This window comes from Bipolaris zeicola, assembly GCF_000523435.1.
Source record: "Bipolaris zeicola 26-R-13 unplaced genomic scaffold scaffold_58, whole genome shotgun sequence".
In the NCBI taxonomy this organism is placed as follows: domain Eukaryota; kingdom Fungi; phylum Ascomycota; class Dothideomycetes; order Pleosporales; family Pleosporaceae; genus Bipolaris; species Bipolaris zeicola.
In genome coordinates, this window is record NW_006912107.1 from 27,281 (window position 1) to 50,593 (window position 23,313).

Here is a 23,313-nt window from a genome sequence, read left to right on the forward strand (position 1 = left end):
GGTGACCTGGGTGGTGGGTTTGGCTTGGCGTTTCCGATTGTGCAAGCGAATGTGTTTGGAGTGATTGTGGTTTTGGTTTTTTTGGGTTTGAGCTGGCGCCTCTGTTTAGATGATAGTGGACATGACATGGCCATGATTAATACATATTCCTAAGTACATACTTGGCGGAGCATCCAAAGGCGGTGTGTGCGCGACGGAGGGGTGATAGTCATGTATGTATGTGATGTACCGTACTCAACATGCATACACAACGTTACGCAGCCACATGGTCAGTTAGTAGTCACGCAACAAGGGCACTAGGCCTGATTGAAGCAGACAGCCAGCCAGACACTCGGTGTTGAGCTGGCAGACAATGGATGCAGATGCAAGTCAGTGGCAGGGCTGGTGGGCTGGTGGCCGATAGGCTACGCCAACCCACCGTAGTATGTGTGCCGCGCCACCAGCGCCAGCAGGGCCGACTGCCCATGTATGCCATTATGCAGCAGAAGACGTGTGCTTGGCGCGCCCAACAGTTGCTGGTGTGGATTCAAGAGAGGAGGCGGCGGCGGTGGCATGGGACGGTGTTCCAACCTGTCCATGGCGAATTGGCCGTAGTTCGACCCGCTGGCCGCTGAGGCAGAGACAGAGGCTCAGGATCGCCCGGCCAGACAACCGGATCGCCTTCGATGCTTGGCCCGTCAAGCAGCCTGTGTGTGCGTGTGTGTGTGTGTGTGTGTGCTCTCTCCCGACGACCAACTACGACTGACTACTACCGACTACTGACTACTGACTGACCCACGGCCCGCCCACGCCTCACTCACACGACCATCCTCGCCTGCGCGACACGACCCACGCGTTGCGCTTGTGCATGTCCACATCCCTTGGGTCTCTCTGTCTGCACTCTCTCTCACTCCCCCGTCGCGGCTGGCACCCTCATGGCCACGCAACAGCAGCACGTCCACGCGGCCGTATGGACCTGCGACTCGCTCACCACTACGCCCATACCCACACCCACACACACGTCCACGGCAATGGCCCACGCCGCTGCACACGACGCCTCGCTCAGCCTCTTCGAATCCATCATCACCGCCTATCCCCCCATCCTCGAATCGCTCCTCGCCCAAATCTCCACCGCCGCCCTCCTCCAACTCTACCACACTTCGCGTCATCTGCGCGACTTCCTCCGCCAGTACCCGCTCGCATGGAAGACGCTGTCCTTTCGCCTGCCCCAGCCCGCTGTCACTGTCGGCTCTCCGGGCAATGAGACGCCCGATAACCGGGAGCGCCAGTCCAAGGCCTACTCCTTTGACGCCCTCCTCAAACATATCATATCCCCCAACGGCACACGGCTGACCAGCCTAGACCTCTGCAACACGGCAGTCACAGGCATAGCCCTGGTCGGGAGCGTCCTCGGCCCGCGCATTCACACGCTCCAGCACCTGTCTGTCCGCGGCTGCAAGAACGTCTCTATCAAATACCACATTGTCCCGTTCCTGGAACCCTACACCCTCAAGGATGCCCCGTGGATCCAAAAGGACCTCGCCCTCAAAAGCCTCTACACCTACCGCTGCCGACACCACCGTCGACGCCCTTACCTTCCCTCCTCTCTCATCCGAAGAGACTCCGACTCCGACCCCACTCACCAACTTATCGAGATATGCCATCAGCTGGGAATATGGACCGACACTGCATGGTGTCCGAGCCCTGGTGGCAGATGCTTTCGGCGAAAAGACTACCATGCAGGAAGAGCAGGACCATTGAACATGGAGGTCTGGGTACCCTTTGACAGGCTCTGGCGATCAAGTAACCGTGTAGGGCCAGTAGATGGCACCAAGAAGCTGGGCGACCACGATGGCAGGTTATGGGAAATTGCTGAGACGGGCCAAGATGGCGAGCCACTCGGGCCTGACAATAGCGACTTCGCGGGAGAAGGCAAACACGTCCCAGTGCACGAACGAAGGAGTCACACAGCCTTTGTCAAGGACGTCAAATGCTCACAATGCGATGACATCATTCTAGAGCGGTGCGAATCGTGCAGTGTTCGTATGCACTGCATGGGCTGCCGGAAGACGCTGTGTGCGAGCTGCGCCTTCAACAGACCAATACCGAGAAAACGCGCAAAGACACGGCATTTTGCAAACCTGGCTTTCGGAAATACCGGCACTCTGGGCACGCTGGGTTCGCTTGGGCAAGCATCTGGGTCGATGCCGTCTGCAGAGGAGCGCAGCCAAGAAGAGAGGGCTGACCGGAATCGTTTTTGGTGGGCCCCCGGAGCGACGCGATCACCGAACCTCATGAACGAGAGCGCGCACGACGACGACTCTTCCGACTCTGAAGACGGCGGAAACATGAACAATGGAATGCCTGTCCCGCCTGCTAACCGTGAGCCTCCCAAGCTCAACATGCATTGGTGCTGTCTAGAGCCTATATTTTCCGGTGGTGGTGGAATCGCCGTTCTGGGTACTGGGTTAGGAGGCAGAGGAGCAGACAAGATACGCGCAGCGCCCTTGCCACGCAAGAAAGAGTTCGAAGATCCTGACTTCAGCAACTCACTCCGACCTGTCGATTACATTCGAGAGTTAAAGAACAATGGCCTCTATGAGTATGTGCTTGGCGAGGATGTTGACATACTCTCATACCTGAAGCAAGATTCGCTAGATCTGCAACAGCAAACATGCCCCAGAGGCTTGTGCAATGACTGTTACAGGAGTTTTAGATGGAAAGTCTCGTGCCGGGCCTGCAAGAGCCCCATTTGCAAAGAACACGACTTCCGAGCATTGAAGGTCCGCAAGTGTGGCTACCGGGAACTGCATACGGAGCGGGAGCATGTTCGAGCACACAATGAGCCACCACAACGCCTCGTCATCCCCGAGTTTAACCCAAACCGAGCGAGCACACCCGATCCTGAACGCACGCCTACTGCGTCTTCATCGAATATCGACTTGTACTCCAACGGGGACAACGAGTCTGAATCCTCCGAGACGCCAATGTCACAGTCACAGATCCTTGTTGCTCCTCCACAGCATTCCTCAATCGACATGTCGACTACAACCTCGTTCAACTCGATGCCAAATCCCGATCCATTCCCTCTTGCTTCTTCATTGTCTTTTGTTCCTGTCAGCTCAGCGCGCCCACGATCCCTTAGTGTTTCTGGTGTCAGGGGTCGATCTACGAGTCCTTGGCTGCAAAACCCACAACGCGTACCTGTCAACCATCCAGTCACAAATCCACTTCCATTGCCATGCAATCCACGTCATCCCGTCCAATGGGAAGGCTGCGGAGCCTACTTTTGCCAATACCCGAGACCGGTGGGAGACAGCAGACCACAATGTCCTGCCATGCTCAAAGAGTGCTCCGAGTGCGCAGTCCTTGTTTGTGATGTTCGTTCCCTCTTTTCTATAAGTTATCGTATAATACTGACACTGGATTTAGCAATGCTCTGCATCCACACAGTCGTGCACATGCACATTCTGTACCGTCAACTACCATTGCCCGACATGCGCACGTAAAGCCAGTGTTCGCGCAAAGTGCCGGCTGGAGGCCGAGATTCTAGCCAAGAAAGAAGCAGAACAACGGGCGATGGCGAAACAGAAAAAGGACAAGGAAGAGCGTGGACATGCCGATGAATTGGCCGGAGCCATGTACGAGTTTTTCTCGGGCGTGTACCACGCTGACCCCATCCCGAGCCCTGACTCTATAACCGTAACGACAGTGTTTGGTGTGACGGAAGAACCAGCACATTTTACGAGCATCACCGCATCTGGCCCCTCGCCCTTTTACACCGCATACGATCATTCCGACGACGAGGAGAACAACGTTGAGATGACGGAGCATCTGCACGAGAACATTGAAGCTCTTCAACATGAGTTGTCACAGATGCATCTACCACCGAACACATATACAAACGGTATGAACACTCACGTCATGCACATGCCTGTGGAACTCGAACCCCAGCACGTGCACGCAGCCGAAGGCATCGAGGAAGTCGAGGAGCTCAATGATACCGGTGAAGAAGCAGACATTGACACAGACGACTTGGACGCAGGTACCGAAAACACTTTTGTCGACGAATTCGACGATGACGACGATACAATGGGCGGCGGCGTTCTTACACCCACCCCTACCATTGCCGCTTGACAGAAGAAGAAAAATTGCAATATATAACAATATATATATTTATATATAGTTTTTTTTATTCAGATATCAGATGTGCATTTTCTATCGCGAATAGGGGAGTTGAATGGGCATTTTCGAGGAGGAAACGGCGCTTGAAGAAAAAGGAAGTTCAGCTTATGAGAGCTAAGAGCGAGGAAAGGAGGCTCCAGAATCTCTGTGTGTGACCTTTTTTTTCTTATCCTCGTTTTCTTTTCTTCTTTTTCCTCGTTACTCGAATCTATCATTGTTTTTCTTTTCTTTTACTCCTCAGTTTTTCACATACTTATCGTATCTTGTCTATTGTATTGTTTTTTTGGGCAAATCGGAATGGGGTGGGGCAAGGAAATGGGATAGGGTAGGGGAGTATGTGTGCAGGGGGGTGGGTGGTTCGGCGGGCATCTCCAATATGTGATACCCTAAACTCGGGAATTTATTTCGTCTCTGTTACTGTTATGTCTCTTGTTCTGTTCTTTTTTTTGCTTGTTTGCGCTTGGTAGGCATGGGCAGGATTTGGTAGGAGGGGGAAGGAGGGAAACAAAATAGGAAGGGTAGGGCTAAGGGAAGGGAAGGGAATCATGTGATAGGGTTTCTGTCTGATTCTACTATCGTTGTTGTCATAGCAGCCGTTTTTTTTCTTGGGGTCTTGTCCATTTCATAGTCTCTTTTGCCTCTTTTTCGGTTGTTCAAATCAGTCCATTTTCCCACCCACATCTTTCTGTCTCTGCTTTCTTTTTTTTTGACTTGACTTCTCTTGTATCTTTTTTGTGTGTGTGTGGAAGTTTCAACGTACCAAGTAGTGTTTTATTCGAAATAGACTGCATTACAACGTTTTTGGTTTCGCTGTTGAAATAGCAAATCATGTTTGAATCGTCCTCTTACCATTTACAACTTTTTTGCATTGAAATATCTGGAAGCGTGATACAGACAATTCGAACGTGATTGAGTAAGAACAATAGGATTATAAATTTTACTTTCCTCCGTCCTCGACAATATACTTTCTCTCCCTCCTCCGATCTGCCCTACACCTTTCATATTCACGTACCCAAGAAGAAAAAAAGAAAAGAAAAAGGTATTCATTAAAAGGGAACCAAATCCACCACATGAAAGTCGTCTTTCCACAAAGAAAAAAAATATAAGCCTCCTAACAATATCTACTTCTCCTTCGTGAAGGTACTCTTCCCACTCTTGCCACTCTTTCCGCTCTTCGTGCTCTTCATACTCTTCTTACTAGCACTGCGCTTCAATTTCGCCTTCAATTTGATCCACTTCTCCTTGAGGCCTCCCTCATCATCCTCATCATTATACTTGGGTCGATCAACGCTATCCATACTGCCGCGCGGATACTCAAGATCCGCATCCAACTCCACGCTGTCTGTACGGCCGGCATGCGATTTCCTCGGCGTCGATTTCTGCGGGGTATTCGGAGCAGCAGCGGCGGCGGAAGAAGATGAAAAGGAGTCTTTGGATCTACCTAGGAGTATGAATTGCAGCGTCTGCCATGCTGCCATGTTTGCTATGGGACCGTCTTTGGAGTTTCCTTGTACCTCGGCGTTTTTCCAGGGACAGTGTTCGCGGTGGGCTTCTACGAGGTTCAGGCGGAGGCTGTCCACTGGTACTTCGAGTTTTCGGCTCATTTCTTGCAGGCGCGAGGCAGAGGAAAGCCAGAGCCCGAGGCGCTGGAAGCAGTGGTTGCATACTGCGAGGGAGATGCGCGATTCCGAGACGCCTGTCCATCCGAAAAGAGCAAAGCCAAAGGCTACTATGTCGGTTGATGACGTGGGATATGGAGTATCGGGCGTCGATGTGAAGAATGTAGAGGGTATGCGCTCGACGATGCGGCGTATCGACGGCTCGGGGTATGTGATGTGTTCGAGAAAGGGTAGGTCGCTAGCTATAGCTCTGAGAGAACGATATCGATCGAGCAATTCGGCTGAGCTCTTTGCTCGCGATGCGATGGGGATATGATAAATATCTTCTGTTTCGGTTGTTAGAATGGGCGTTGACTTCATATACATGTCAGCGCATACCTTGACAGCCTCGCTTCCTCCATAAGCAATCTTCGGCATGTCCCTCAACGACCAGTTCTTTGTACCTTTGCACCAACGCATTGTCGACCTCAACCGTTAGGTCTTCGCTCATCTCAAGATCTCTTCCACTTGCATCTTTTCGTTTGGGCCTCAGCTTGACCGCCACACGGTTCTCACATCCTCCCTTGCAGGCGACTGTGTTCCAGATGTCGCAGCTCCACCCCCTCATTGCCCACTCAACCTCGTTTATCGCATCTGGTTTTGTGGTCCACTTCTTTACATCTGCGAATGTTTTGAGCCTTGCGAGGAAATGCTCTTGGCTATAGGGTTGAAAGTTTGGTTCTTTGCGTGGTGTCGAGGCCTTTGGCGTCGAGGCTTTGGGGGTATATAGCGTCTTTCCTACAACCCTGACGGTTCCCTCTCTTCGTGGCGTCATGAGCTGCTCCTTCAGTTGCCGTATGCGCTCCTGGCCCTCTGATATGTTCCGTTCTCGTTCTGTACTCAAGCCTGCGCTGCGTGGTCGTTTGTTTGGTTGACCAGGGTCATCTAGATCCGAAAGCGACTCCGTCGATGCGTTCGATTCTTGTAGGCTATTCGCGAGTGAAGTTGTGGAGGTACTTGCGGTGAGGTTGTCGAGAAGTTTGTTGAACTTGCGCTTGGTGGTTGCAAGCGCTGGCTGTTGCTGCTGTGTCGAAGCCATTATGTACTATTGAGCTGACTGGGCAGCGATATTGCGTGTAGGCGTGTTTCGAGCTTTGATGTACAGAATGGCGTTCGCCGTGATGTGGCAGGTCGGTGGGCTTGTGTGTACCAGTCTTTGTTTACTCTCATGCGGGTCAGACGGGAGAGTCAGGGTCTTAGCCGAATGTGAGACGAATGTTGCAAAAAGAAACTTCCAAATGCCAGCGCAGAGAAAGCGACGTGTGATGGCAGTATCGAAAGCAGCTAGTCGGTCACATAAGCTGTAGGGTTGTTGTTGTTGCTATGGCGGCCATGACCAAAGCAGTAACCTCCGCCCGCCGTTGCCAAGCTCGGTCCCTGGGCGTGAACCCATCCCACGGCAGAACCCCCACCAGCGCGTGGAGGGGTACAAGACCATTAGCTCATGTCCACTCACATTGCGCCATCAAGATTCTTTCTGCTAGCCCTTGCCATCCTGGCTTTCTCACTCCTCAACCCGTCTTTGCTCTCTCGCAGTGTTGCTCGTCTCTCTCAATTGAAACAGCACATCTACCCATCCATCGCAATACAGACGTCACACTTCCTACACACGAATTCCAGTACACACATCATGGCATACGAGAAAGAACTTGAAATTGCTCTCCTGGCCGTCCAGCGCGCCTCCATCCTTACAAAGTCGGTATACGCGAGTCACTCCAAGGGCACTTTGTCCAAGAGCGACTCGTCCCCCGTCACAATCGGCGACTTTGGCGCACAGGCCTTGATCATTGCATCCATAAAGCACGCTTTCCCCGAAGATGAGATAGTTGGAGAAGAGGACGCCGATGATCTCCGCAAGAACGACTCGCTACGCGACCTTGTCTGGGATCTCGTACAAGCAGCAAAGTTGGACGACAGTGCAGCAGAATCCAAGATTGGCGGGCCCATCAAGAGCGCCGACGCAATGTTGTCTGCTATCGACCAGGGAAACAGCGAGGGAGGCAGGAAGGGAAGAATTTGGGCACTTGATCCCATTGATGGCACAAAGGGCTTCCTCCGTGGCGGACAGTACGCTGTCTGCCTTGGATTGCTTGTAGATGGTGTTCCAACTTTGGGTGTCATTGGGTGCCCCAACCTCCCAGTAGATGACCAAGCACCCCTTGATGTCACCACTGGACAGGATGCAGATGACAAGGAAGGTAAGGGTGTTTTGTTTGCTGCAGTGAAGGGCCAAGGTGCTACCAGCCGACCGCTGAGCAAGGGCGCCCTCCAAGAGCCAAAGAGTATCAAGATGAAGCCGCTGTCAGACGTTACCCAAGCTACCTTTTGCGAGTCTGTTGAAGCGGGTCACTCATCACAAGGCGACAATGCTGCCATTGCCTCCAAACTCGGTATCACCAAGCCTTCGGTCCGTATGGATTCTCAAGCCAAGTATTGCTCCATTGCCCGTGGAGCTGGCGATCTGTACTTGAGATTGCCCACTAGTAAGACTTACCAAGAGAAGATCTGGGACCATGCTGCTGGTGTTGTCCTCGTCCAAGAGGCAGGCGGTGAAGTCACTGATGCCTATGGAAAGCCGCTTGACTTTGGTCTTGGTAGGACACTCAAAGAAAATAAGGGTGTAGTTGCGGCTCCCAAGGATGCTTTCCCACAAGTTATTGCGGTTGTCAAGGAGGTTCTGAGCGCGAAGCAATAAACTAGCCTGTATGCGGCCATGAATAAATTCAGACTTCTTGATCTGATATGCCAATAGTCATTACATTGCTTTTGTCGGCTGAGATAAGAATATTTGTGCTTGTAAGACTATAAACACACGTAGTCCTACTTAACAACCTCACATACATCTTTGACATGAAATTGACATACGTGACCCAATACATCACTGTCTTAATTCTCCGGCAAAGCTAGCGAAAATGTAATTCACTGGTTGTTGATTGGTTTTGTCGTTCCCAAATATATTGTACATAGTTATTCCACGACCCCAAGCGTCCGAATCATCACCTTGTTGGGGCGCTAATTTCTGTCACTCAACAATCCGTGGTTAAGTAAAGAGTTCGTTCACGGTTTGGAAGCGCATATTTTTAGAACACATAGTTCACTACCAAGATGAGTTTGATCCGCGCTATGAATTTAGGTCGTGAACCATAATCTCAATGTATCAGTGTCGGAGCCCTGGTGGTATGCTCTAATTCTCTTCGTGCTCCCTGTGATATCTGCAATACGAGGCCAGATGGAGGCGAGCAGCAGAAGTCGGGAGATTCTGTCTATGGCAGTCCTCCAAATTCTTGTAAACTTGCTAGTCGCGCGTTCGAAGAACTGCGGATAATAAATAAATACATTGGTACTTATTGCCTATATGCAGGGCAGGGGTGAAGGAGTGATCGCACAGCCTCTAAATTCATGGCAATGTCGCCCAGCTTCCAAATAAACAAGGAAAAAGACGTGAAACTACGTCCACTCAAAGCACGTGTACAAGTGGAGTTGCACAGACGATATTGGGGAGCGGAGGCTGGGAAAGCGGTGGAGAGTGTTTACGTCAGATATTGGCAATAACGAAGATTCAATGATCCGTGCGCCATCCGTGCATCGTCCACATAGGGGTCGCACTCGCACGTCCCACTGCTGCTGCCTTCAGCTGAGTTTTGACCGCGTTTGAGTATATAATTTTTTTAACTTTTCTACACTTCGCCTTCGGGCATTTGGTCAATGAAACGATACAGAGAAGATTAGCATGGCCCCTGCACTAAGGATGACACGCTCAATCAAAGAGAAGCTACCATTTTTTTTTGCAAATTTTTGGCATCGTTGTGGTGGTCCCAGTGTTCGAATCCACCTCTGACTGTCCAAAAAGTCTTTTTTGTCTTTTTTTTGCCTTCGCACTGGCCACGTGACTTGACTGCCTACAATATCCAACACGGCTTGGTTGATGGGTCAAAGACTTAGTACGACAGAAATTGAGTAACGTTGCACTGCAAAAAAAAAGACAAATGTTTTTCTATTCAATAAACTGGTAGTCGCAGTTGGTCTGCTGATTTCAAGTAGGGGATTGTTGAACGAATACAATAACCTCTTCCTCAATACCTCGTCAAATGATTAATCGGATGCTTTTCTTCCATCGTTGGAAACTTCCGCTGCAGAATACTCGGGCTTAACATTGGTATCTGCAGGATCAAGACCATATCTCGTGTTCAATAGCAAGAATGTGTTGACAGTGGTTGCAGTATGAGAACAGTAGGAGAATTGTGAGTTTATAGGGAGCACTGGAAAAATCCAGGACCCTAATGTATGAGAGCAGGCGAATACCTAGTCTCATTCGCATCAGGCTTGTTTTTCATCAATTATGTTGTCTTGTGGCTTTCATCACTTCTCTTCATGATAATCAATCCTATCATCGCGTGGGTGTGACTATTCCATGACTTGGGAAATAGTACCCGAAGTCTTTTACTTACACCAGTCCAGAAGTCAGATTCACCTGCATAGTGCCTAGATGTGATATGCCATATTCTGGAATTCTCGAAGATTCCGGCTATTTACATGCACTTTTGCAGCGCCGTTCTACTGGCCTTGACTGCAATTTTGGGGAAGTTAACGTCGCCAGATAGTGTCGGTTTCTTTAGCAGAGTCTCAATATATATAAAGTATGGTACCGAAAGACATACTCTTCTTTTCCCCATACTCTTGGTGACTTATGACCTAGCGGCCTTACTATTCGGTTTCTATTCATCATTGTTTTGCACATTTGGTGACTGAGCCTGCTATCCTTCGTCTGTTTGGTATATCAACATCTACATATTCTTGTACTGCAGATGAAAGCCGTCGTTCGACTTTAGCGATTTAACTTTCCCAATCATTAGTAGGCAATGAGTATCTCCTCCTTTAATTAGAGGAAGGCAGAGTTTAAGCAGCTTGTAATTATAGTGGCAAGTAGCTAGAGAAGGTAAGATAGCCAGCACAGCCAGAGATATATATACCGCCACCTCCTATTCTGCCTCAAATTGCCATCCTCTTCTAAAATATACACTTAGCCTTTTAATAGTTTCTGAATTCAGAAATCCTTGTCAAATAAATAGCACTTATCAGAGAAAAGGATTATGTCTCGTAAAGAGGCCGTATCTTATAATCATGTATAATATTATTCGACCATCTTCCAGTCGTCCCACAGCGTATATTTACCATATCGAATATGGTCATTGCAGCCATAAGTGAAAGTTAGGTTTGAATCAAAATGTTGTATCGTCTTTACCGTAACCGCTGCGCGTTTACTCTTACTGAAAGCCTTTAGTCATTTCAACATTTGTCCCTCTCTATCAGGACTTCCAGCTGATAGCGGATTTAAGTAAAAAAACATCCAAAAGATCCTTCAACATCAGCAAAGTATCGTATGGAAGATAATTTCAAAGGGATACCTTACCTCTCACCTATGTTCTGCAGGAAGACTATAAGACACTTGAATGCTTCAGACATTTCATTGATACCAAAGAGAACGACGTATCAATCCATAGCAGAAATATACATGAGAAAGTGGCTGAGGTGGTATCATATCTGTAATACAAGAGTATAGCTCACTTGGGAGTATTTACGGTCTACCCAATGACTTTGCACTCTTATGGTCTGCTACGGTAAAAAGAAGGAAGAGATAATGACGCAGACAAGTGCGAAGCTCTTCACGACCAAGTACCTGCTTCCAGGTGGAGCACAGAAAATATCAAACCAGATTCGCCCAAGCTGGGGTGTAAAACTGACATCTTGGTCTCCTCGAACAACATCGCTCCAGCCTTTACCGTTCCGCTACACCCTCTAGCCACGACGATACCTCGCGTCGCGCCAAACATTCCCTGAAGGAATGCCAAAAAGGAGCAATACACTCAACTCCTCCAGCCTCCCAACCAGAAAACCTACGAGAAATCCTCTCGTCACATAGATTATTGGTCTCACACAGCAAACCCCCTCCCCCCTATACAGCAGTCGTCATCCCGCTGCACAAAATTAATGCACCACTTATGCTCCCCCCCCCCCATTATCGAGCGAAACCTTTCCGGCAGCGTCGCGCTAGTCCCAGTAAGCCGTGATTCGCTTCCCCCCCTAAAAATGGGCGTAGTGACTGACACGCGATCAACTCTCTTTTTTGTTTGTTCTTATCCCTTCTGTTTCTCCAGTCCCTACTAGCTCATTTTTTGTTCTTTCTTCTCTTTCTTTCTCCTCGGAATATGCCCGCCGGGGGGGGGGGGGGGGGTTGCGTGTCATCTCGATGGAGAAAAAAGTTTTCTTTTTTTCGGTATTCACACCGCAGACTCGGTTTGGGGCTAAGGTTTTCGATGGGAGATCATTTTTTTCTTTTGCTTCTTTGACGTGATAGAGTTGTGCAAAGAGAAGTGTAAATGGGGAGGGGGATAAAGTTCGAAGTGGGGAATCGGGGGCTGCGTTGGTGGGTGTTTCAGTTCGGTGTGCTGGTATTCCCGCGGTGTGAAGGGTTTCCAGGGAGTTTCTGGGAGGCGGTAGGTTGGGGGTGTATTGAGGTGTGAGTATGGACTGCGATGTTGTAATGGTGTTATGAATGGTGTTTGAATGCGTTCATAAAGAAGTACGGTGGTGGGTTCACTAGAATCTCACCATTTTTCGGGCCAACACCCAAACGAACGCCACATGCCCCTTGGCCTACTCGCCTCTCTTGCCTCCATCTCTAGTATCGCCTTATTCACTATCTCCAAACTCTTGTCTTCCCCAGCCACTGCAAACCATTCGGACCTTCCCATAACCCGGCGACCTCTGTTCCTCGGTCTTCGAAATACCCATGACAATGAACTTACGTAGAAAGTATCCACCTAGTTTCACCGACTCTAAAATTCTAGTCATGTAATGCGTCTGCTGGTCACATAGCACCTGAATGAAGCCGTAAAAGCCTATAGTATGGGTATATGGGGGGTCGTGCTCGTTAGCAAGAACTTTGCTACGGGTACGCCGGCCCCACAGCCGGATTATCGCAGAGTGGCGATATTACCGTTCTCATTGTTACTGCTTTTGCTGTCAGACCGCATTTTGCGGAGTAAATGGCCGAGGCAATATCGAGGAGGCGTGATTTTTGGCATTGCATGTGTTTGTGGTGTTGTCGCACGTAGCCCTCATGCATGTTTTGAAATGTGTTGAAACTTTGTTTGCGTTCGAGATATGCATGCAGCGTTATAGACTTGCGAGCTGCATGGCTTATTTTGCGTCAAGTTTTGGGTGCTTCTTTGAGTTGCTCTATTTTGGAAATATGTGGATTCAAGGCTGGGATTGCCGGTCTCGTTGTTCTTATACGAAAAGGTATTATGCGGGTAACTCCACGAACGGTATGCCCAAGACTAATGGTGAGACGTACCTCATGGATACGAGATGAACGCTATTCAGAAAGTAACTAATGGTTTGAATGTCTCGCGTATGTACGTGCGAAAAAGAAGGTTGAGTCCGTACGCAAGATGCTTGGGGACCTAGTTCAGTGGCAGCGTCTCCCCAATGCGAAAAGGCCCTGCATAAAAGCTTTAGAGTCAAAGAGTCATGTCGGAAACTCTATCCAGACAGCAGAACGGCGGTCTAGAAAGAATATGCGCAGGGTACGTATTGATGAGTCGGAACGTCCCGCCCGCCCAGGTGGAGGCAACTTGAAGCGCTGACCATTGCATAGTCATAGCACATGCAAGGCCCGCCGTTCCCCAGAACTAGATTCATGTCACAACGGCGTTTGTCAAGCACAGGGACCTTGCCACTGTTAGTCCCTGGAGCCAGAGACAGTGCCAAAATCCAAGAACCAAAAGACCTGGGATTGGTCTTGGCTGCAACGCACAGAGCGTGTACCATTCAGCAGCCAGGAAACCCTCTAGGTGTATACCTACTTGGTGTAGTCCATCCAGCAAATACATGCCTTTGCATAGTCCCTGACGTAGATATTCCCAGTCCCATTGTAATACCTATGTCAAGAATGTGATTGCACCAATTTTTCCCTTTCCCACGTCACACCTGCATTCCTTTAACAATCAATCCCTCTTTCGCACTTCCGCGGAGAACACAAACACCTCAACCCAAAAAAAAGTCTCACAACCTAACACTCAGCGTCATCCCAACCAGTTGTCACAAGGGCGCCTTACCAACCTACCTATCATCAATTTCCTAATTCCATAGCGCATCCAGACACAATGCACCCAAGCCCCTCTTACTAATCCCGCGCCTGCGCCCTACGGGGTCCGGGGGGCCATGATTGAACAATCAGAAAAACACTTGTACCACGAGTTGTTTTTCGGAAGAAGTCGGCATACCGATTTGTGGCGCGGGACCAAAGGGGCTATGTGTTGCGTTCGCCGTCGTGGCTTGCAAGAGTGGAAAAAAAAGTATCATGTGGCTATCTGACGTTTGTGGTGTGATATTTTTGTTTTCTTTCTCAGCCCTCTCTTTTTGCCTGCGCGCGTGAGAGAGCCTCGCGCAACGCGCCACTATGCAACGTCTGATTTCAAGCGTCTTCAAAGGAGAAAAAAAAATGGTGTGAGCAATTCGCTCAGCTGAACAGTCTTGCATGCAGCATTTCCAAGTCTTGGTTTCACTCTGCGTGTTTGTATGGCGCATATTGATTGACTCAAAGTTCCAAACCCAATTAATCATATGCGCCATTTGCAATAGTAACTTTCACTTTTTTTTTTCTTCTCTTCGCATTTCCACAACTTCAGCCAACCAGATAAATCCTATTTATCAAAATTGATCAACGGTGTAAATGATAAACTTCTGCCAAAATAAACAATAAGAATTAAAATCCTTTGCCAGGGGCAAACGTAGCCGAAGCAAAGGAAAAAACAGCAGTCCGGCAAACGGAAGTATCGGAGAAACCGCTACAGCGCAAACAGTAAGTAACGTGCAAAACAATGTAACCAAATTAATACGTAATTTTTTGGTGGCCCCACTACCGTAAACGTCCGACTTTTTACCTTACAAATTCCATTAAGCCTTTTTTTTAATTTTTGGGCGTTTTGTCTGCGCCAGATTTGCAAGTGACTCAGCATTATATCACGCGAGTTTTTTTATGCTGTATGCGCCTTGCGAGATATCCGCATGTGGGGACCGGGAAAACAGGCTACGAGGAGGGCGTGATGGATTGGGGAGTTGGATAGCAAAAAGGTGAAGTTTTGTAGTTACCGCGGAGATGTTGGTTTGAACGGGGAATGTAGGAATGGACGGAGTGGTCGGATGGAAAGGACAGGGAGGTATATAGGTGTGTCATGGTGAAAGATGTGGTATGGTTTTATTCATACTACATATTCACACACATACAACAACAGGCTTCATATCTACTGCTACTACAACTCGACTATCAAGTATAGACAAAAAGCTACTTAAATTTAAACAAGGATAGACAAACGAAGAACGCACAATGGCCACCTTGACACCAGCCCAAGTCCAAATCATCAAGAGCACCGTGCCGGTACTCGCAGAACATGGAACGGCCATAACCACTCGATTCTACCACGACATGCTACAAGCGAACCCGGAACTCAAAAACATCTTCAACAACACGCACCAAGCGACGGGTCATCAAGCGCAAGCACTCGCAGGATCCCTGTACGCCTACGCCGCCAACATCGACAACCTGGGCAAGCTGAGTCCCGCGGTTGAACTCATCTGCCACAAGCACGCGAGTCTGTTTATCCGCGCCGATCAATACGACATTGTCGGCAAGCACCTGCTGTCGACCATGGCGAGCGTGCTGGGCGCGGCCGCAACCCCCGAGATCCTGGATGCGTGGGGCGCGGCGTACTGGCAGCTCGCCAACATTATGATTAGCAAGGAGAGCCAGCTGTACCGCTCGACGGCGTACTGGCCGTCGTGGCAGGACCTGCGGATTGCCAAGAAGGTCAAGGAGAGCGAGGAGATTACGTCTTTTTATCTCGAACCGGTGGATGCTGGCCAGCTGAAGCTGCCGCGGTTCAAGCCGGGGCAGTATGTCTCGGTTAGGGTGTTTGTGGAGGAGCTGGATGGGGGCGTGTGGCAGGCTAGACAGTATAGTTTGAGTGATGCACCGGGCAAGAGCTATTTGCGCATCAGTGTCAAGAGGGAGGCTGGTGTGGTGCTGGGGGAGACCAAGGACATGACGCATGTGGGGTACATTTCCAATCTGCTGCACGACGCAAAGCACGAGGGCGATGTGGTGCAGGTGTCGCATCCGTTTGGAGATTTCCACCTTGCCGATTCCGGGGAAGCGGGCCATCATGACGACGATAATACAGCTGTATCAGCAGCAACAGCAACAGCAACAGCAGCAGCAGGAGGCCCAGTGGTGCTCATCTCGGCAGGCGTCGGGGTGACTGCACTCATGTCCATGTTGAATTTCTTGATTGACGAGGCAGATTCAGCTCGGCCCATTACTTGGATCCAGGGTGCGCGCAACTCGCAGACCAGGGCCTTCAAGAAGCACATGGACCAGTGTGTTGTCGCGAACCATGGGAACGTGCATGCCGTCTACTACCTGTCACGCCCAAGCCAGGAGGATATGCAGGGCCACGATTATGATATCAAAGGCCGTGTGGATCTCGATCGCGTCGACAGGACAATTCTCCACACGGACAACAGCAGCACAATGTACTACTGCTGCGGACCCACATCGTTCATGCTCGACGTTGAGGCCCAGTTGAAGAGCTATGGCGTTCCAAGTGAGCGGGTGAAGATGGAGTTGTTCGGTACTGGTGGAGTTCCTAGGATCTGAGAATCATGACCACTCTCCAGTTTTGTCGGTCCTTTTTTTAATTCAATTTTTTTCTCTTATGATGATTATGGCGATCATGATTGTATTTTGATATCGGGCGTAAGTCGGCAGTTGCCACTTGTCTTTTTCTTTCTTGCTACATATAGTGTTTGTGCGGGCCGACACGAGGAGTGGGTTCGGGTTCGCAAATGTGCTGTATTATGTATACTACTACAATTGAGACTCAGCTCATCCCGCCTATCGGAGATATTTGATGACGCAAACTGACTCATTGCGCGCGACGTGTCTGTGCAGCCGTCATGTTTCACCTGCATTTTGCGGCGTTTAGTGCTAACCATGTAATACGTACGATTTGTACACCGCGCATACCGTCAGATGCCATTTGCAACGGCTCGAGAAACAACGTGCACCTGGAACGGCAAGCTATGGTGGTAAGATGCCCATGTTGAACAGCGGCGGCCATGGCATTGGCCTTATTCCGAGGACGTGGATGCTTAGGAATGAGATGAGCTTTTTTGCGGCAACATCAAATTGTCCTGAACCTGGGGCCAGATATTACTGAGCGACATTTGCAAGACCATGTAGGGCAGTTTGTCCAACAAGGGCAGTAGTCACGAGGACATATTGCACTATACTGCAATTGAACAAAAAGGGGGCTCACGATGCAATTGATGAGAAGGCTGGACATTGGTGGAGTAGGGCAGATCAGGAGCGGACGATGATGAATAGGGCCGAATGGTAAAAGGCCATGGTTTGTGGCTTTCATGCGGATGCAAGCGAGTCGGATTTGATCCCGCGCCGGCATCTTCTTCTAGCAGCTAAAAGCGCGCATTTCGGGGCGGGTAGAAAAGGTGGCTTCAATGAGCATGACGGAGGTATTGCGTATGGATGTGGATGTTGACTGGTGCTATCGAGGGTATGTGTGTGTGTGTTGGAAAGAGAGGGTGTGCGTGTGCGGTAGACGCGCGCAAATGGGCAATCTTCTGGAAAACGACAGGGTGTGGGCGAGTGCAGCGCTCCGTGACACGAGCGATGCATGCTGCGGCTTCTAGAAATTGCAGAGAAGGGCGCTTGGATATTGTCGAAGCCTCGCTGCAGGGTTGGTAACAAGTCGCCCTTGCGCCGGAACGTTGGTCAAGGGGAGTTGGGGCCGCAGCCGCTGGGCCAGTGGCACGCTTTGATGACACAGGATATCTGAGGCGCCCTGTGCTTCCAAAGACAAGAATAGCTCGTTGCATTTGCAAAATGATGGGACAAAATGTGCCAGGCTAGCGGTAGTGGGTGCCGCTGGCCGGCGCATTATTAGCAATTAGAGTTGGCAGGGTCAGACAGAGGAGTAGTGGGTGGGGTGGGATGGGAGAAGAAGAATAAGAAGAATGAGAAGAAGAAGCATCGGCAGACGGGGTGCAGGTGCAGGTGCAGGCGGCAGGCGTCGATCAGCGACAATCGCAGTTGAGGATGGGCTTGTTTGTAGTGCTTTTGTGAGTGATGTGATGGGCATTGTCGCAATGCAGGGTAGTAGGTGGTGGCATGTCGTGTGCGTGCGGGTGGTGCACAACTGTTTAGGGGGTACGTGTGTCGATGATCGAAACACACAGTGAGGCTGGGACTGGTGGGCCCCGGCAGATACTTTGGCCGGGGTGGGACGCGCAAGCACAGACGGATCTAGCGGAAGCATACCGAGCGCCCCAAGCAGCCCAGTGCCAGTCCACGACTCCTTCACCGCAACTACAACTAAGTAATACATGGCCCAAATGTTTTGAAATGTCGGTGGGAGATTCAGCCAGCGTAGCCATCGTGCCCTTGTCCGAGAACGCTCCACGTGCCGCCTGTCCTGGCCTTCCCACCTACCTAGCCTGGCCGCAATCTGCCATGCCATCCCGTCTCCCCACGGCGCTGGGCCGCAAATGGCCAAAGGCAAGGGGGGCGCGTTGAATTTCGTCGAGACAGACATGCTACTACGGCCATCGTCGATTTGGCATTGCTTCTACAATAGGCACCTGTCGCCAGGGGAAGGGAGCGTGTCTATGTGTGTGTGTGTTGCCATATATATCGCCAATGAGGGCCAATCCCCTCCCGCGAACACACGCAGGTGTTTCTGGGGGTTACAGCTGTGTGGCGGCCTCGTGGGGGGTGGGAAGGGCGCGTCGTTCGTGAGCCCAAAGTGTTTCCACGGAGCTTCAGGGGCGTCGACGGCCGTCTCACAAGGCAGAAGGCCCTCCCCCAGCCTCCGCCATTCTCGACAAGCCTCGCCAATAGGCTGCCCTGCAGCACAGCCAGACGTCTTGGGGATTGAGAATGCTATGCTTCTTTCTGCTGTCTCAAACCCACCTTTGTGCTTGGGCCCTTTGCCGGCACGCAGACTTGTCGCCCGCTGCACGGCTACGACACGTCTTATGCACCGTGCCTTTGTTCCTTCTAGCGGCCTTCCATGGCTCTTCCAAACTGGCCCATGCTCTCCCCAATCCCAGCATCTCTCCAGGAACCGCTGAGTCGCCGTCCTGGCCATGTTTGCAATGCAATTCCAATTCCACATGGCCGCTCGCCGTGTGCGGAAGGGAGAGCGAGCCCGCCCTGGCACTGCTGGCAACAATGGCGACCAGCTGACACTGTCCGCGGCCCACTGGTGTCTAGACGCGACAAAAGCTGTCCTCCATGGGCCTGTTGGCAGACACCGGAGTACTTACGTGGTTATGTATGTATGTACATGTGTATGTATAGTCAGTACATTGATACGTTGGCGACAGTGCTGTCGCCCGGCTTGTGGATCTCCATCTGTGCACAAAAGCGCCACAGACGCCTCAAACAAGGTCGCATGACTGCCCTGGCTCCTTGACAGCCAGGAGGGGCATGCTTGCAGCAATGGTCCTGGTCATGGTGAAGCTGTAGCGTCGCGAGCGCGAGATGAGCGCAAGGATAGGGCTGCTCCGCACTCGAATTTTGCTTGGGATGCACTGATGTGGTGTATTTGAACGTGCCATGACGCCCTCTGCGTGTATCTACTTGGTAGTATAACTGTACCAAGAGATAGGACAGACAGCACACGCACCACCTGTCCAGAGCGTTGAAGAGGGACCGCACGACGGAACCGGCACTTTGATCCTCTCCAGATCTTGACACCACCTGCCTGCGAACAAAGCGAGTGCAAGCAGCAACCCGCGGGCCAGTTGGGGATAGGTAAGCCGCATGACACCCCTCGCTCCTCCAAAGAACACAGTCAGCGCACGGCTCGCGAACCCGATTAACAATGACATGCAGCAGCAGCAGCAGCAGCCGCCGCCGCCGCCTCGTCCATTGACGTTTTCTTTTTGCCGTCCAAAAGCAATAAGACGATCCTGCGCCTCTTGCAGCAGCCAGTCGCAAGAAAACAAAAAGAGGCAGTCGACCAGCTTGTTGGGCCAAAGCAATCTGGGCCTCTTGAATTGTGTGTCTGCGCGCGCGCCCACCGTGAGCAGCGTCTCTTTGCCCCCGTCTCCAACGTCACCAGGCCCGTCGAGGACGCGGTGGCTCGGAAAGGACAACGGTTCGCCCCTCGGGAGCGTTGCAGCAGTGCCACTTGACGGTGCCGGGCGTTGCGGTTGGCGGGATCAGTTAGTTAGGTTGGAGTGGCAGCCATCGGCGAGTGTGTGCACACACACACACACAGGCATCCCTCCCATCGCCCCCCTGTCCGGGCCCGTCGCGTGGGAAAGCCGTCGGGCAGACTGGCAGTTTCAGTCGGTCCTCGCTCGCAGCAGCGCACCCGCACCAGCACCAAGACCAGCAGGGCCAGCACCAGCACCAAGACACCAGACGGCATCGGCCCAGGTGGTGTGCAGTCGACTAACGAGGCCCTTCTTGCGCTCGGACTCCGGGCGCACATCGTGGTCCCTTTTGTTGACTAGCTCGTGGCCGGGATCCGCCCAAGGCCGTAAGCGCTCTAGCGCCCTTTGACTTTCTGGGCAACTACGCGCAGTGAGTAAAGAAGTACCTGCAGACTTTCAACACCACGTCCCCCCATCACCGCCCATCCCCTGCCCCGACACCTCACCCGTCTATATCTATCTCAGGTACGTACTGCACCACAAGAACGGTCCGCTTTCGCTCCGTGCTGCCCGCAACCTCCCGCACAAGACCCTTCTCACCGCTCCACTCCCCTTTTCCCCCCAGCCGTGGCCAGCCCGACTGCCAGACCGACAATTTCTGGCGCGCCACTCCTTTGCCCCTTCACTCGCTCGCCCGCTCTGCTGCCTCCACGCTCCTTCACCCACGCGACTGACTTTGCCCTCGTCCAGTCCCTCCGCTGCATTGACCTGCGCGCGGTCCGACACGAGACTCGACTCCTACTCACTGCCGCTCCAAAGCATCCCGACTCTTGTCGTCGACGCCTGCTGATTTTCCGCCCTTCTGTCTCTCCTTCACTCCAGCGCGACACGTGCAACTGCGAGGCTCCCAGCCAGCCCGCTCCACCCTCCTTCTCTCTCCTGGTGCGCTCCGCCCTCCCCGTCTCTTAACCCCCAAAACCGCCCCATTTTGGCCCTTTTTTTCTCCTCCCACGTCGCCCGTCACGCGAAGCGAGCTCTGAGACAATGGAGCTTGACACGATTCTGAACGCGAGATTAACAGCCTCCCTAGGACACGGCTCCCTATTCACCATGCAGCACGCAATGCAGCAACAGCACTTTGGCGCGCCCCCGTCGTACCTCAACGGCGGCCACATCAAGTCTGAAAACGGCTCTGAACGCGGCGTCTCGCCTCACCCGTCAGATTCATCGCGCTACTCATCGCAGCAACCACAGCAGCAACTCCCCTCGTACCCTTCCATCCCCCAGCAGCACATGAACGGCCTCCGCTACCCCTCGCCCTCGCAGATGCAGGCGCCCATGCCCATGCTGAACAACAGCAACTACATTCCAAACCCCCCAGACCACGCCTATGCCCAGCAACAACAGATGCCTGACAACCAGGTCCAGCACCAGCACAATGGTGGGCGGCCCGCCTCTGATACGGGTCCACCAAAGGCGTTCGCGTGCTCGACATGTGGTAAAGGCTTCGCGCGACGCAGTGACCTCGCACGTCATGGTACGAAGCTTGGACCGCAACATTAAAACTGCAGCGCACTGACACACTCGCAGAACGTATCCACAGCGGCATCCGACCTCATGTCTGCGATTACCCAAACTGCGGCAAGCAGTTCATCCAGCGTTCGGCGCTGACGGTCCATCAACGTGTCCACACTGGCGAGAAGCCTCACATGTGCGAGCGATGCGGAAAGGTATGTTTTCACGCTTTAGCTCGCTTGCTTTCTCCTCACTAACATCAACAAAGCCTTTCAGTGATTCTAGCTCTTTGGCGCGCCATCGCCGTATCCACTCTGGCAAGCGCCCATACAAGTGCCCCTATGCCGACTGCCAGAAGACGTTCACGCGACGCACTACTTTGACACGTCACCAGAACCACCACACTGGCACTGTTGAGGAGGCGGCCGCTGCTACAGCCGCTGCGCTTGCCTCGCGTGCTTCTGCTTCGAGCAGGACCGGCCGCTCTGACGGCGGTGATTATTCCGAGACAGCTTCCCCGTTGGGCACTCCTTCGCCCAACGACCGCACGCTGTCTCTCTCGCCTGCCAATGGAATGCCTGCAGGTGGCATGCCCGGCCTTCACCGCCAGGGCTCTGACTACGCCTACATGGGCGGCATCAACGTCCCACCGCACATGCGTCACGAGATGCCTCAGCCTAGCCCCCGAGCATCTCCTGCGCTTACTGCGCAATCGTATGCCTCCAACGTGAGCGGCTCTCGCCCCGCCATTACATCCCACCCGAGTGCATATGGCCCCCCACCGATCCTTGAGCCTCCTGCGTCTGCCAACCACAACCAGTCTGGAGGTACCAACAGCGCTAATGGAAGCCCGCATATGTCTGCCATGGGCTGGCAATCACCCGGCCAACAGGCCCTGCCTTCTCCAGGTGCCGGTGACAACGGATACGTCTACCCTGAGCCCCAGTACCAGGCGCAGAACGGCATGTACTACCAACACAACAACATCCGTCGCCCAAACAGCACTGAGCCTGACCACTACAACCCCAACCAACAGCGGATGGGCAACGAGATGTGGGCACCTGCCGTTCAATAGACTACCTACCCTTTTAGTATCGTAATGCCTCGATCGACTCTCCATCCAACCATTGTATCATGTCCATTGTAATAGCCGAGCAGTCTCGGATACTGGCTTGGACGAGCTACCATGCACTCAACAGGGCCTTCTGGAGCCATGGTGGTACCATCATGGGTCATCGCTTTCGTCTGTACAACTAATACATGCGAGTCCTTTAGAGTGGTGTTTTTTCGTTTCGGCCAGCAGGATTCATAACCCTGACTGCCCACCAAAATTTTCCTTTGCGCAACTGGCGTGTTCTATTGTTTACATCAAAATGTCCTGCATGGCAGATTTCATGGATTCGCAGGACTTGAAGCGCTCGGAGGTTTCTTTACATGTTTCCCGACTTTGTCATCTCCTCCCTTGTCTCTCTCCGTTTCTCTCTGTTTACAATTCTTGGTATTTATCTGGTGGCGGGTTCTCCGGGGTTTACTTTCTAGTTACTTTTGACCGGGAGCTCACCACAGGATGGCAGGCGTTGGGCGTGTCTGCGACACATCAAGATTGGCAAGGGCGTCCTGGCCTGTATCTTTTCTGTCTCGTTTCTCTTACGGACGTGGGCAAATCTCTAGACTGGTATTTAATGAAGGACTTACATCCACTTTTAGACTACAACTATTCTGCGCAAGCAGG

General features: G+C 51.8%; 6 protein-coding genes across 6 annotated transcripts; 5 read left to right on the forward strand and 1 right to left on the reverse strand.

Moving 5' to 3' along the window:
• Window positions 1–914: 914 nt before the first annotated feature.
• On the forward strand, window positions 915–4,116 carry COCCADRAFT_36071 (uncharacterized protein; the record flags this gene model as incomplete). The annotated part of the gene is made up of 2 exons (XM_007713285.1): window positions 915–3,359; window positions 3,412–4,116. 2 exons carry the CDS (start codon window positions 915–917, stop codon window positions 4,114–4,116), a joined length of 3,150 nt encoding a protein of 1,049 aa, XP_007711475.1.
• A 1,169-nt stretch (window positions 4,117–5,285) lies between these two features.
• On the reverse strand, window positions 5,286–6,861 carry COCCADRAFT_36072 (uncharacterized protein; the record flags this gene model as incomplete). Its single annotated transcript, XM_007713286.1, has 2 exons — window positions 5,286–6,109; window positions 6,162–6,861. 2 exons carry the CDS (start codon window positions 6,859–6,861, stop codon window positions 5,286–5,288), a joined length of 1,524 nt encoding a protein of 507 aa, XP_007711476.1.
• Window positions 6,862–7,452: 591 nt separating this feature from the next.
• Window positions 7,453–8,517, forward strand: COCCADRAFT_25603 (uncharacterized protein; the record flags this gene model as incomplete). The annotated part of the gene is made up of 1 exon (XM_007713274.1): window positions 7,453–8,517. One exon carries the CDS (start codon window positions 7,453–7,455, stop codon window positions 8,515–8,517), a length of 1,065 nt encoding a protein of 354 aa, XP_007711464.1.
• A 6,696-nt stretch (window positions 8,518–15,213) lies between these two features.
• COCCADRAFT_94065 (uncharacterized protein) lies at window positions 15,214–16,542 on the forward strand (the record flags this gene model as incomplete). Its single annotated transcript, XM_007713287.1, has 1 exon — window positions 15,214–16,542. One exon carries the CDS (start codon window positions 15,214–15,216, stop codon window positions 16,540–16,542), a length of 1,329 nt encoding a protein of 442 aa, XP_007711477.1.
• Window positions 16,543–20,234: 3,692 nt separating this feature from the next.
• On the forward strand, window positions 20,235–20,426 carry COCCADRAFT_94059 (uncharacterized protein; the record flags this gene model as incomplete). Its single annotated transcript, XM_007713288.1, has 1 exon — window positions 20,235–20,426. A coding segment is annotated over one exon (192 nt), but the record flags the coding sequence as incomplete, so codon positions are not given.
• Window positions 20,427–21,110: 684 nt separating this feature from the next.
• On the forward strand, window positions 21,111–22,656 carry COCCADRAFT_94053 (uncharacterized protein; the record flags this gene model as incomplete). The annotated part of the gene is made up of 3 exons (XM_007713289.1): window positions 21,111–21,603; window positions 21,657–21,796; window positions 21,850–22,656. 3 exons carry the CDS (start codon window positions 21,111–21,113, stop codon window positions 22,654–22,656), a joined length of 1,440 nt encoding a protein of 479 aa, XP_007711479.1.
• Window positions 22,657–23,313: the final 657 nt, after the last annotated feature.